This window comes from Brachyistius frenatus, unplaced genomic scaffold, assembly GCF_029030835.1.
Source record: "Brachyistius frenatus isolate BFR_SWC_R1_liver_20210118 unplaced genomic scaffold, ASM2903083v1 Contig_25, whole genome shotgun sequence".
Taxonomy (NCBI): domain Eukaryota; kingdom Metazoa; phylum Chordata; class Actinopteri; family Embiotocidae; genus Brachyistius; species Brachyistius frenatus.
In genome coordinates, this window is record NW_027210624.1 from 557,310 (window position 1) to 570,902 (window position 13,593).

The following is a 13,593-nucleotide window of genomic DNA, read 5'->3' on the forward strand; positions in this document are numbered from 1 at the left end:
TCCGGTTCTCTGACGGTAAACACGGAAACTTGCTGGACACCACGTGACTGACTCTCAGACAAAACGATGCCGCAGCAAAGAAAGAGCGAGAGGTCTCACTCTGACGCTGTTTCGGGGTACCGTCGCCGCTCGGCACGATTGTGGACAAGCAAAAAGAAAAGAGCCTCTCTGTGTGTGTGTTGCCGTTTTCATTTTTTTTTTCATTATGGAAATACTTTCTATACAGCTTAAGATATTTGACAATATTTTAAAAGTGGCTACATATTTTTAACTGATGGTGATTAGTGCAATGTTTGAAAATGTGTTGCACATAACTAATTACTAGATTTAATCATTGAATCTTAAGCCTTATTTCCCAGTTTTTGCATTGGCTTATTTTTGTTTTTATTAACTATTTGATCTATTGAGGGGAGTGATAATGATATTTTAATGTCAAAAATAGTCACTGTGGTGATTTACTGCAATATTGCACCTTATAATGTTGAGTGGGTCATAAGAGAAAGATGAAATAATGTTAAATGAGAAACAAAAATCACCAGCAAAAAAATGATCTAATCTCAAAATGAATTTACAAAAACATTAACTTTTTTTCAAAATATTATTATTACCTATGGATTGATCTGACAAATTTAATTTTCTGTGATTCTTTCCTCTATTAAATGAAAATACTTTGATCCATTGCCATTTCCTGTGAAGCCAGAGTACAAGTCTGTAAATGACTTATTTTATCCAACCAACAGTCCAAACCCCAAATACATTAAATCTAAATTGATGTCACAGAGACAATTTCTAAATCATCACCTGTTTTTGTTTTTTTAACAGAAAACTGTTTGCATTTCTGCTTTAAAAAAAAAAAAAAAAAAAAAGCAGCTCAAAACAGGTTTTCCTTTTTGTCTGTAATATACCTGCAAAACTTTCACACTGACGATGACTGATATTCCACTTTACACGCACGTCGTTGTCCTGCCAACATGTCTTGAAGAAATGTCCCAAGGTAAACCGCAGCGAGACGCCCAGCCAGAGACAAGATCTCGCCAAACATAGACGATCTCTGTCTCCCAACGTCTTGACGTGTCATCGGGGCACAGTGAGGGAAGTTTCCGATCTTGAAATGTTTTGAAACACACGACATGTATAAACTGCAGGCTTGATGTGTTGGTAGGAAACATGTCCCTGCTGCAGTGTGTCGGCGGGTCAACATGCAGTGGAGAAGATGCGTCACTGGCTTCGCTTTCAGCCTCGTTTTTGTTGTATCATATTTCACCAATAAGGTGAGTGCGGAAAAGACTTGAGTCGTTTTAAGATGAGATACTTGGGATCTGAATTTATTACACTTCTCTTCATTCACAGCCAGTTCGGTTCATATTGCTTCATCTTACGATCCCATCTCCAGCACACAGGCTTAAAGTCAGCCAGGATCCCTCTGAGCTCCCCTGTAGAGTTCGTGACTCATTCCTTAGAAAAATTGCAATGTAACACCGATCATCAATGAACCACTTATTCAGCATGATTTAAAGCCCTTTGCGAATTACTGTGACTATATGAGCATGAGCCATCAAAGCAGCATTAGAAAACTAATTCTCAACTCTTAACAAATTGGTAGAAATAATTGCAGGAAGTAAGCATGAAGAAGTTGTAAAAAAAAAACAAAAAAAAGGATGTACAGTGAGCCGAGTTGAAGACTGAATCCCACCAGTAATAAGTAATATAGTCCGAGTTGTGTTGTGCCAGATAAAAGCTTTTGTAGATGCATATGGAAATGCAGAATTTGCTGAATTTTGAATAGGGTTTGGTACAAGTGCTGGAGCATCCCTTGGTATGAAATTGTAAAAGTTATCAGTGATTATGTATGAGAAGTCCATTAACTGAATAATACATATTCTTCTTCCTCCTCTGCAGTTTGTCCTGTCTGTGTTAAAATTCACCTATCCAACCTTATTTCAAGGGTGAGTAGCTGAAAGTAAAAACTATTTAAAAGTAGGCATGCACGGTAATATCGGCCCACAAAGGCATAAAATGAAATATCAGCCCAAAATGAAAATGTTTGCCATTAAACAGGCTGATAACATGCTCAACTAAATATCAATGACCCCAGCGTAAAGATGCAACAATATGTCTGCATAGTCAGCATAGTGGATATCAGCAAAAAACAAAACAATATTGTGCATCCATTTTTGAAAAACAAACAAATCATTTTAAATGGTCAAATGTTGTTTTTGTGAGGAATAAATAATCATAATTCTAAACGTTTTAAAAAAAGGATTTTTCAGTATTTCAAATATGCGTCTTGATTAATGTTACCACTGACCGCTTATGTGCAGCCTGGTAATGAGTCATCAAACGCAAACCTTATACCCCTATGTTCGCTAAAATGATAAAAATGCATATCTCCAGATGGCAGACATTCATCGGAGCGGTCCTGCTTCTCCTGTCTGGGAAGCTGGGGTGGGTGGAAATGAGCCGCATCAGCAGGTACACTGCTTTTCTTACAGCACTTGCTGTTGGATTTATATTTCACTGTCATATGGACAACTGTGTCTGATATGTTTTAATGCCGTGTTACAGATCTGCAGCTCTGTCCTGGCTTCCAGGCTCCGTCCTGTTTGCGGGAAACATATACGCTGGTTCCAGGGCTTTATCACGCATCGTAAGAACCATAACTAGTGTTCATCGCACAACAACGTGACCGTATTCTAAATAACGTCGGAGACCGTTGCTGCGTTTGTGATGTTTTGAATGCTGATTTTTTTTTACAGTGGTTGGGTCGGTTTTCTTCTCTCCGCAGGACATTCCTTTCTTCTTCACTCTTCAGAATTCCTCTCATGTTGTGAGTTACATAATCTTCAAGGTTGTCCGTAGAGAGGTGAGTGCATCGACCGCCCGCTGTATGTGACTGTGTTCGATTATGTGCTCCCGCCCTCTGTACGCTCTCGTCTCATTCGTCAGAAGCAAATGGAGGAAACTAAAAGATGCTGATTCACCACTGCTTCATGACCTTCAAGTCTTAATATACAGTTTCTTACACAAGATTTAACCACCACTGTGATTTATCTTTCTCAACAGAAGACTCCACGGATGAAATTGATCAGGTAACTGTTTTTTTCCCTGTGATGTAGCTGTGCAGTTGCCAATTTTCTATATGGCAAGTAAACAAGTATGGCTGAATACTGCTATACATACTGTAGATACTATATAATATACAGACATTGTACTGAATGGCATAGCTACATCTTTAAATGTGCTTCTTCCTCCTCCAGCATCTGCCTCATGCTGCTCTCCTCCATCAACCTTCCCCTTTATGACCCTCAGGTAACAATCATTTATCATCAAATGTTGGATTTCTTATCGACAGTGCAGCAGATTCAGTTATTTTTAAAGCTTTCCCTACTTTACAGTTTGACCTCGGTGGTTACCTGTGGGCTGTCTGCCATCTGTTCTGTGTTGGTAAGTCTAAACGACGTACAGATGAAACACTGTTAACTTGGAGAAGAACAGCGGCTCGAGGGGGGAACCTTGTGGGACACCGCAGATTACTGAAAAAAAAAAAAAAATTATCAGTAGAGGCCGAGAGTGGCGTCAGAGGTGTCAGAGGTTGTACTCAAGCTGATTGCCATCCAAATATATACATCAACCAGGAGGCATCAGGATCAGTTTTCACCCTGAAAATGAAGATTTACTGAAAGATGCACTAGATCGTGTCGAATTGCCAAAAAACAACAATGACTGTTTTAAGAGTATCATTTAATTTTCAGGTGCATACAGGGTGTTTCAAGTTCACTACAAGTCCACTAACCTAAGGTGGGTCTGAGCAGTTTTTTTGGCAGTCGAAAAAAATGAACATAAGTATCTAATCTTTAAGTTGTTGTACTTACTCTATTCTTATTTTTTATTTTACCTTAGTGATCTTGAGCAGCAGTGCATCAACTACTTGTTCAGGTATGAATAAATACAACTGAACTAAATACATCTGAGGCTGAATTTGTGACCTCGTGGCAAATCTTAAACTTACGTGTGTTTACGGTGAAAACCTGTTTTCAATTACAGAGTATATAAAGAAATCCATACAGCACAAGTGTTTTCATGTCCAGAGAAAGTTTTACAGGGACTTTAATGATCTAAACACTGTTAGATCTATATTTGTTTTATTATTCCAATTATTTCATCATGACATATTTATATTTAACCCATAATTACTACTGACTTTGACTTTTTTTTGGTTGTTCATTTTATTGTTATGTCTTTTAAACTTAGATTTATTATGTGTGAAGTTACTGGGCATATGAATTTCTCAAGAGGCCGTGCTGACAATAGTTTAATAGTAATTTAATGTCAACAGAACAGTTTCAGCACATCATCTCTTTTCTTTTCTTTTTATTTTTTCCACAAACCTAGTCCAGTTTCAGATATCGTCTCAGACTAATTCCTGCTTTTCCTGCCTTTAAATAACAGTTTACTGCTGCTGGCCATCGCTGCTCACCCGACAGGTATGACCACCACCATACAGATGTTGCATACTACTCGTGTAGGTATGAGCTGCATTTTCTACCTCTTTGTCCTCTACAGGTGACCTCACAGGTGCCTTGGAGTTCCCCTCCCTTCAGTCCCACACATTTCACTGTGGCTGCTGCGCCAGGTGAAACCATCCTCTTCTTAATGGGAGAAGCAGCGCGAGTGTGAAATGTGTTGAATAGCATCAGAATAGATCCGGTTTTCGGTGGCTGTTGCACAGCGCAGAGTTTGTTTAACCTCGTGGGATCTCAGTTAACCTTTCACATCACGTGGAGGCCGATAGTCTGCACTCTCTGCACTTTGTTATACCCGTGTTCGAAACTTGTCATTCACCACGTCTACGAGTGCTCCTGCTACCGGCTGTCCTTTAAAAGGTTACATTTTGATGCAAGATATTCTTTTGACAGATGAGGCAGCACTTTTTGCAAACATTATGTATTTTAAATTAGCTTTTTTTAGCAACGACACCTCTCGTATACATTCGTGTGTTTCTTCCTTCGCAGTGCTTTGCTTGGGTTTTTGTTGCTGTTGGCCACTGTGAAGTTAAAAAGTGGACTGTCCCTGGAGCACTTTGGGGTCTGGATTTTTTTGGCTAAGGTGAATTTTTTTTTACATTTGTCTTTATCATACTTTCCAAAGCACATTGTAATAACTCATGTGCAACAGAGAAAGAAAGTGAACCTATAACTTTGAAACTGTCCTTTCAGGTTACCGCCATGACACTCTCTCCGTTTATCTTCTACATGGACACCAACGCTCCGTCTCTTTTTTGGTACGTATGTTACTTGCCTTAATTCCCCACCTCCAATAATGTGTTTGCTTCTTTTTGGTCCAAAGTGTTAAAAAAAAACATTTTTTTACTTTCTCTTCTTTTACCAACGGTTTCTCTGTCAGTTATTTGCTCTTATTTTGAAAAGTTTAAGTGGCTGCTAAACACATTTACCTGTTTGCTTGCTATGTTTTAGTTTCCTCCTCAATAGTTTAAGAAAGCCATGTGTTCCTTTACCACTTTATTTTTTGCTTTTTGTTGTCTCCAGTTCGGTCTCAAATCACATTTAAAGCATCGTATAAATAGATTATTATCAAACCCGCTGATTTGTTTCTGTTGATTACAGTGTGGTCGTCAGCCATGTTGGAGAGGCTCTGCTGGTGTATTCAGAGAGAGATTCTCAGGTTTGAGGACAAAGATGCAGTTCTGCCGATGAGTTCACAACTTGCACTTCCTAAAGAGCCTAAAGAGATTATTTTTTTGGTCAGAGAATGTATTTTTCTTAACTTTATTTTTGTAATTTCTCATCAGTGCCCTGATAACGCGCGACCAAATAAAATGATCTTTGAGTACATTTTGTGTTTGCATCCATAACAAAATATTTCATCTTCAAGTATGAGGATTGGATGTACTGTGTGTAGTTATCTTTGCTGTACATGACTAAATTTAGTTTGAACACAAGGCTAAGAAGCTTGTTTCCTTCACTATGGTGTAATTACTTCCACACTGAACATCTCACTATTTTGCTAGAATCATAATTTAGAGAAACACATCTGCAATTGTTAAATATGAATGAAAAACTGCTGCATTTCCAACACTCGGTAGCCGTGCTAATTTTTTTTATATTTTTCCAAACAATACAACAAAAAGACAAACTAAACAACACAAACCGCCTGTCCACACAGACAGCACACTGAAATCAGACTTTATAGTGAAGAAAAAAAAAAAGATGACGCCATCAGCATTCTGTCGAAGGTCACTGCAATACCTCGAGCAATTTTAACACAGCAACAGACCTGTTGTTCATACAGATTTCCAGGAAATAGGCCGATCCAAACAGTTCCTCAATACAAAACCCTTTTTCAGCTCTCTTCCTGGGTTCCCTTTGGGGAGAATAAAGCATTTAATGGTCTTCTTCTTCGTGAGCGGGCCTCAGGATTCATGTCTTCTTTGATGTAACCTGGGGCAGAAGAAGACGAGACTACTGACTTCTGTCATGCATTTGAAGTCATTACAAGAAGTTGTAACACTGCAAACATGATCTGGATTACAGATCATTAAAGCCTCTAGAGAAATGAGCTAAAATGTTCTGCTGCAGGGTTTAATAGAGGATTTAATTAAAAAGCAGAAAACGGTTTCATTACCTCTTTCTATGCACGTTAGTGTTGACGGGAATCCGACTTCCCAGAAGTTTTCAGGAGTGGAAGGAGGAATATACAGGAATCGGTGCCTCGAGCAAGCAGACATCTTCTTCTGTTTTTCCTCCTCGGGCAGATGTGCGTAATACTGCAGGCAGTCACAGTTATTTCAACAGGATCAAAGTCAAAAAAAAATATGTCGGCTTTTATTCAGCTTTATACCCGACAATACTTACGATCTCACATTCCTTGCAGGAAGTGCCCTTCAGTTTTCTCCTCTCGTCTTTCTTGCGAATCACAGCAACATGCGCAAACGTCGGTTGTCTGATACAAAAAGAGGAAGTTTAGGTTCAGAAACAGACGACGTCGACGAGCCGGGAATGCTAAAAACGCGGCCGCTTTCTTCTGCCGTTTTTCCCTTTCAAACATGAGTTAAAAGAAAAAGAAGTAAAGGTTGTTTCTTACCCTGCTTTCCTCTGACGTGGAGTGTTTTCAGGATCATGTGGTTCTAATTTGGGAGAATAGAACAAAGAGATAAACACAAGTTAAATGTAAGAGCTGATGTTCAATGTCAACACAATGACAGTTTCTTTAAATTTAACAGCCTACCATCGTCCTCCTCCTCCTCTTCCTCGTCATCGTCATCGTCACAGAGCTGGCTCTGGCCTAAGTGTGAACTGTTGTAAGACTTGTAGTCCCCGTAAGCTGTTGCGTCAAACATCATATCCAAGCTGTCATTTGCCTTCTGGCCAAGTCCTAAAAAGGACAACAGATGAAATGATTATAATCCTCGTCACATTTGAAATATTTCACAAAAAGCGCTCGAATCTTCTTACGCTGATAATAATCTCAATCTAAACATTTTAAATATGCAGTTATATTAAAAGTTGTGGTTTGTATTGAGCAGAGTCACCGTCTCTTCTGTCCCGGCCGGGTTCTCCCCGACCCTGCAGCAAGCTGTGACTGACCCACGTGCAGTCGGTGTCGGTCAGCTCTCCAGGACGCTGCTGCTCCTCCATTTCCTGGAATACAGATATGCAGTCTGTGTCAGAGTCCCCATCTACCAATATATCCAGATCAATGTCCTCAGGTGGACAACATGGGCAAAACACAACTGAAGATCATAGATTTCTGACGTAACATTTTTTCAGACATTTTTCAGGCAGTCGTCTAAAAACAACGGAGAAGAGCAAAGAAAACGACTGTAATCTATTTCAGTCACATCTTGGAAACCAGCGCACGAAGCAGCCGCTCATGTGACTGTACCTCGTCTCGTCTCCACTTGCTGTCATACATGGACACAGCGAGGGCGGGATCAATGCTCCACATGGGCTCCGCCGTGTGCTTCCTGTCGGCTGCGAACGCAGATTGAACAAAGAAATAACTTAAAAACATTCAGCATTCAATCCGAAAGAATGATTTCCATTGCAGAGAACTCACCATCTTTTGCTTCATGTTGACGGTGTGAAGCACTCAGATCCTGCAGAGGACTTCTTTTCTTCCCAACACCGTCTGCATCCAATTTCACCTTCCTGTCAGGCTTCTTAAAGGCCAGACTTATACAGGGAACGTTTGGCTTTTGGCTGGAAGTTCCAGTTTGTGCTGACGGCTCCTGTTAAATGTTAAAGAAATTATACAAGTTTAAAACTATATTATTCCGTTTTACACATATACATTTTTCTGTTTTTAAACAGGTGAAATTTCACTTCTACACGTTAGAAATGGGCTAAAAATGTGGTTAGAGTCGGCTGCTTGCCTCCTCGCACACACGTTTAAAAATCTTTCGGATGCATCTCTTGCCTCGATGTCCGCTGGCTCCTTCTTGAAGCTTTGATTTCTTTCAAATGAGGTGTTGTGGTTCATCTGTTCAGGTCGTGTGTGTTTGCCTTCCCGGCTTCCTTGTGTGTTGCCTTCCCGCTCCCCCGGGTCACCTCCCTCCTGCTTCTTACGTTTGGTCTTGCAAGCGAAGCTGTCTTCTGAAAACCGTTTTACACATGGGAGGAGGGACGGGGACTTTTGTGCGGTCAAGTCTGGACTGTGGATCAGTGCAGATGAAGGGGTAAAAAAAAAAAAAAAAAGGCCTTGAAACAGGGAAATCAATATAGATATTGGAATTGTTTCATTGTTTGATGACGTGAATTACGATCAAAATGTGCAATTAAACTAATCAGGAAGCAGCTAAGTGAGAGTGGAGGAAAGTAAAACCACAAAACATATTGCCTGCGGATCAGGATGAGGGAGGCTGCTGGTTGGCAGCATGCGCTGCTTTCTACAACTGTGTCTTTATGCATACACCTCTAAACTTCTCAGATTATACTACAGAGGGGCTTTAGGTGTCATCAATCATTTGTCAATTTGTGGAGAGTTTGTAAAGAGCAGAAGTGGCGGTTTCCGGTGGTCGTACTGACACGACAGGAAGCAGGTGAATGTGTCTCATCTGTGGTCGTGCTCACTTCAAACGGAGGTCCTTCTTCCAGGAAGTCTTGGAGCTGCTTCGCTGGCTTGAGACCATCTCTGTTTTCTGAGGAGAGAAAAACTAAAGTGAAAAGGCAAACGTTTCAAAACTGTTTTGAAGACCTTAAGACAAAACATCAGTATTCAGCGCCGGCACATTGCTCCGGTATTAGATGAGTGATTACGTTCTGTCCGACCTACCGTGCGATGCTTATTGAGAAGTTCAAGGGCACATGTTTCTGCGATCGCCGCTTCCATGTTGTCGTTGACATGATCTGAGATGGAAAAGAGACATGTTCAACCAACAATAACGCCACTTTACACTTCTCCTCATCACATGCATTAAAAGTTATCAACAGAAACATTTTCAATCTTTGTCAAACTTCAATGAACTCTAATTTTCTAATTATTAGAGCCCGAACGATTCATCAGTTAGCCGGTAGTGGCTGGTATCGGCCAATCACAGACCGTATTGGTATCTGTGTATATGTTTTCTGATGCTTGGTGTAAATTAGAAATTGTTCCATTTATGTGGGTTTTTTTTAAACAGTTATTTACAATCATTTCATTTCCAGTAAAGTTCAGTTTCAGTGTATTGATGTCATTTTGGACAACTATGGTAAGTTTATTATCAAACAGTAAAATATCTGTTTTTCATCATTTCTATCTTTTACTCCCTGATATCAGTAACGGCCCGAAAAAAATCCAGTATCAGTCAGGCTTTAATAATTATCTTCATCGGTACCATCAGTCAATGATGCTTTAAAAGGCACACAAATTGTCCAACAGTTTAACATTTACTTTGAATGTTTCAGTGCTCAGTCTCCTCTCTTGAGTGGAGAAGCTGACAGACTTTAATCTCAGGTGACGGGATGAAGTTAGAGCAACGCCTCTTTCTGCATGAAGCTGATATGAAGGGTGTGTTCACAAAGATACATGTTGCCCATTTCCAGTAACAGGCGGGTTCTAATGAAAGGAAATGAATCTAGAAAATAATAAACTTGCTTCCAATTCCTGTTCTGTTAGAAACTACAAGTAAAGTCGTTCCTGTTGTTGCGTGTCTTAACTCTAAAGTGATACTGATGTCGTAGGAGCACAGTGGCTGAAGTCATACTTGAGATCTGGGACGCGTCCAGCTCACAAGTGTTGGGAACCAGCACTTCTGCTCTTCCAGGATTCTTTGTGGCGCCAACATGCTCTTTATTTAGCACTTTAAAAAAAAAAAAAAAGAACAACACAGATTAGAACACTTTGTGTCTTCAGGCAGGTGATTAACGAGGAAGTCATTTTAAAGGAGGACAAACCGTTGAAGAGCGAGTTGTTCAGCAGCGATAGAGGCATCTCTGCATAGCGAACATGCTTCGTTTTGTCAACATTTTTGCGTTTCTTCAGTTTGTTTACTACGGGCAGCGAGCTCGACATGACCGGCGAGTCCGGGATGATGCTCTCGTCCTGCTCCGGCGATGAGTCCTCCGAGCTGAGAAAAACAACATCTGCAATATTTAAATGGGAACTGAAACTTGAGGAATGAGAGCTCTTAACTTAAAAAAAAAAAAAATCACTAGGGAGCCACCAGCCCAATTTGTAATAGAGTATAGGATATAGAGAGTATACAGAGTACATCCTGTACGTATGGAGGATACTTGAAACCGGACTGGCAGTTAAAACAGAAGTGAAACCACTGCGGCGCACGTTCAGACTGCAAGACCTGCTGTACTAGTAGCTGTCTTGGGCAGCTTTTACAGAACACAAGCTGCTGGTTAAATACAGAAAATTCAAACGTATTTCTTTGTTTATAGAATTCTACCACGTCAACAAAACCTGAAGAGCTCACCGAGACATCTTTAACTTCTGCAGCTCAGCGTGCAGTTTTCTGATTTCATCTTCCAGCCTGTTTCTTTCATTCTCTGAGGAACAAATGAAAAACAATTGACTTTCACAAACACACTTTATAGTAACATTCAAAGTGACAGGACCATATCTTGTGGTGTACTAGTGGAGAACACGAGCTCGTCTTTATCAAAAGAGACCGAGAGGCTGTTCACATGCGTCCTGGGCGATCTCCTCACCAGTGGATGTGGGTCTGAGTAACCAACGCGCACCGTGACGGTATAACATGAAATAACAAGGAGTAAACTCACTTAGCTTGGCGACAAGATGCAGATTCTGATCCTGATTATTTTTCAGGTTCTCCTCTAAGATGGCACATCGATCACACTCTCCTGTCCGAAGCCTGCAAACAGTGAACACAGCTGCTTGTCTTCACATTTAAAATGACTCCAACTGAACATGCCTCTTCAGCTTCGGGCTACATCAGCTTTTAGTCCAAACCACCCGATATAAACCCTCTTTCTCTCCTTTGTATTAAATCGTACAGCTTTGATGTCTTATTGCTCTTTGTTCTGTGGAAAACAAAACCAGTCCTGAGTTGGAGGCTCAGAAAAACCTTGTTTTTGCTTAGTGTATAAATGTAACAGAAGATTTAGGCGAGGAACACTTACTCTACTGAAATGTCACAATTGGACAAACAGCAGTCGTGTACAACCGACAAAAATATAAACGCAACACTTTTGTTTTTGATCCCATTTCTCACGAGGGGACGTAAAACTCTAAAACGTCTTCTATGGACAAAAAAGAGTTTGTTTCTCTCAAATTCTGTCCATTAATTTGTTAAAATGTGGGTTAGTGAACCAAAGAAAAAAGCATCAACATCTTAAAGAGTAGGATTTTTGCAAATGAGTGCCTCAATAAAAGGCTACTTTAAAATGTGTAGTTTTTAAATCTCACAACACCCAGATGTCACAAGTTTTGAGAAAACGTTCAGTTGGCATGCCGACAGCAGGAATGCCCACCAGAATTAAACGTATACGCCACAAACCATAATAAAAGTCATGCGTTTATATTTTTGTTGAGTGTACATAGCATCTGCCTTTGAGGACGTTACCTTTCCTCCAGGAGGCTGATGGCATCCTGCAGGGTTTTGTTTTGCTCCTTGAGCTGCTGGTTGCGATTGTAAAACACCTCAAGCCTCTGTGCATCTCTGGTGAAGAACAACAAAGATAACCTGAGACTTCATGACACCACAAACAAACAAACCTGCTAATATTCAGATCAAAAGACACAACCGTTTACATCATCATTAAAAAAAAAACAACAACCACACAAAGTGACACGATGGACTCACAGACAGCGGTCTTTCTTCAACTTGCTCACTTTTGCCTCCAACTCTAGAAACGGCAACAAATGCAACGTGAACAGCAGAAAAATGTGTCGTGTGTGTGTGTGTGTGTGTGTGTGTGTGTGTGTGTGTGTGTGTGTGTGTGTGTGTGTGTGTGTGACCTCCAAGAAAACCAGCATGAGCGGGATGTAACGGCGCTCGTGCAGTTGTTACCTTGAAGTGCATTTTGGTGGCACTCTCCTAGTTGCCTCCACAAGTCTTGGAAGACATCGGGCGGTGGTGTTGTCCCGCTGCTCATCCCCGAGCTGCTCATCCTCCGCTCAGTCCCGACCGGCCGCTCCCCGCCTTCCTCCTGCCGACGCCATTCAAACAGTGCTTGTCAAGTATCTTCATACTTCTTCTTAAATAGTATGCTGGACTCTCAATATATAAAATACAAATTGCGTCGTGTTTCGGCCTTCAGCTCGAAGTAGTTGAGTGACTTTAGGTGGCTGAACACTTTAGGCGTCTCGTTTTAGACATTCAAAAAACAACAACAACAAAAGACAAACATTGAATAGTAGTTTGATCTTTAAAATATCAAAATGGGGACAGATGTCAAGCAGTGTTTCCCAAACTCGAATAAGAAGTCTAAAATGTCTTGTTTCCTCTGACTAACAGTCCACAACTAAAACATATCCAGCTTCTTATTAGAAGATTAAAGGAAGCAGAAAATAATCACATTTAAAAAGCTGCAATTACGGTCACATTTTTTTTTTAATTACAATTTTCTTTTACTCAAAGTGATTAATCGATTATCTAAAACAGTTGCCATTAAATTTCTGTCAATGCCTGAATCATTGTGTCTCAAAACACTGAACACAGCCGCCCTTCACCTGTCTCTAGTACAATCAACCCTTCCTGACAGTAAAGGTGACATGAAAAGTGACTTTATTTTACACTTTGCTTTTTGTTATAAATTATAAACCTTCCAAAAAACACACAAAAAAAGCTCAGTGGTGCATATTTGACCTTAAAGCCAGTTAGATGAATGTCAACACCAAACACGTCACACAAACTTCACCAAACAACACTTCGCCGTGTCTCTGCTGCTGCAGGATGAATGAATGAATGAATGAATGAATGAATGAATGAATGAATGAACTCCGTCTGGTAGTTTTTAACTTACGTTGACAGTCAGGAGCAAAAATAAAGCAGCAATCTCTGAGGTTGGGTAGTTGACGACAACAACGACCGAATAAAACCGATTCAGACTCGTGAACTCCGAGAAACTCTCCTCCTGCTGTGTTGGTCAAGAGAGAGAAACGAAAAGCCCGGCTGCCGTG

At 40.4% G+C, this 13,593-nt stretch overlaps 2 protein-coding genes across 4 annotated transcripts; one reads left to right on the plus strand and one right to left on the minus strand.

Moving 5' to 3' along the window:
* The first annotated feature begins 19 nt into the window (after positions 1-19).
* LOC138620598 (UDP-N-acetylglucosamine transporter TMEM241 homolog) lies at positions 20-5,852 on the plus strand. Of its 3 annotated transcripts, XM_069697942.1 has the most exons (16): positions 20-174; positions 983-1,271; positions 1,900-1,946; positions 2,395-2,472; positions 2,566-2,647; positions 2,786-2,863; positions 3,064-3,089; positions 3,258-3,309; positions 3,396-3,444; positions 3,753-3,798; positions 3,901-3,936; positions 4,450-4,484; positions 4,564-4,633; positions 5,013-5,106; positions 5,217-5,281; positions 5,625-5,852. In XM_069697942.1, exons 2-16 carry the CDS (start codon positions 1,200-1,202, stop codon positions 5,686-5,688), a joined length of 894 nt encoding a protein of 297 aa, XP_069554043.1. In that variant the 5' UTR covers positions 20-174; positions 983-1,199; the 3' UTR covers positions 5,689-5,852. The 3 variants fall into 3 exon arrangements, with proteins under 3 accessions (XP_069554043.1, XP_069554044.1, XP_069554042.1); XM_069697941.1 differs by lacking the exon at positions 20-174 and having other exon boundaries at positions 873-1,271; XM_069697943.1 differs by lacking the exons at positions 20-174; positions 1,900-1,946 and having other exon boundaries at positions 872-1,271.
* A 248-nt stretch (positions 5,853-6,100) lies between these two features.
* Positions 6,101-13,593, minus strand: rbbp8 (retinoblastoma binding protein 8). The gene is made up of 19 exons (XM_069697939.1): positions 13,437-13,593; positions 12,482-12,620; positions 12,275-12,317; positions 12,035-12,130; positions 11,232-11,323; positions 10,925-10,997; positions 10,395-10,567; positions 10,205-10,300; positions 9,292-9,365; positions 9,090-9,157; positions 8,437-8,671; positions 8,077-8,248; positions 7,903-7,991; positions 7,550-7,658; positions 7,246-7,392; positions 7,102-7,144; positions 6,873-6,960; positions 6,643-6,784; positions 6,101-6,458 (listed from the first exon to the last, which is right to left on the minus strand). The coding sequence occupies exons 2-19, from the start codon at positions 12,579-12,581 to the stop codon at positions 6,361-6,363; spliced, it is 1,938 nt and encodes a 645-aa protein (XP_069554040.1). The 5' UTR covers positions 12,582-12,620; positions 13,437-13,593; the 3' UTR covers positions 6,101-6,360.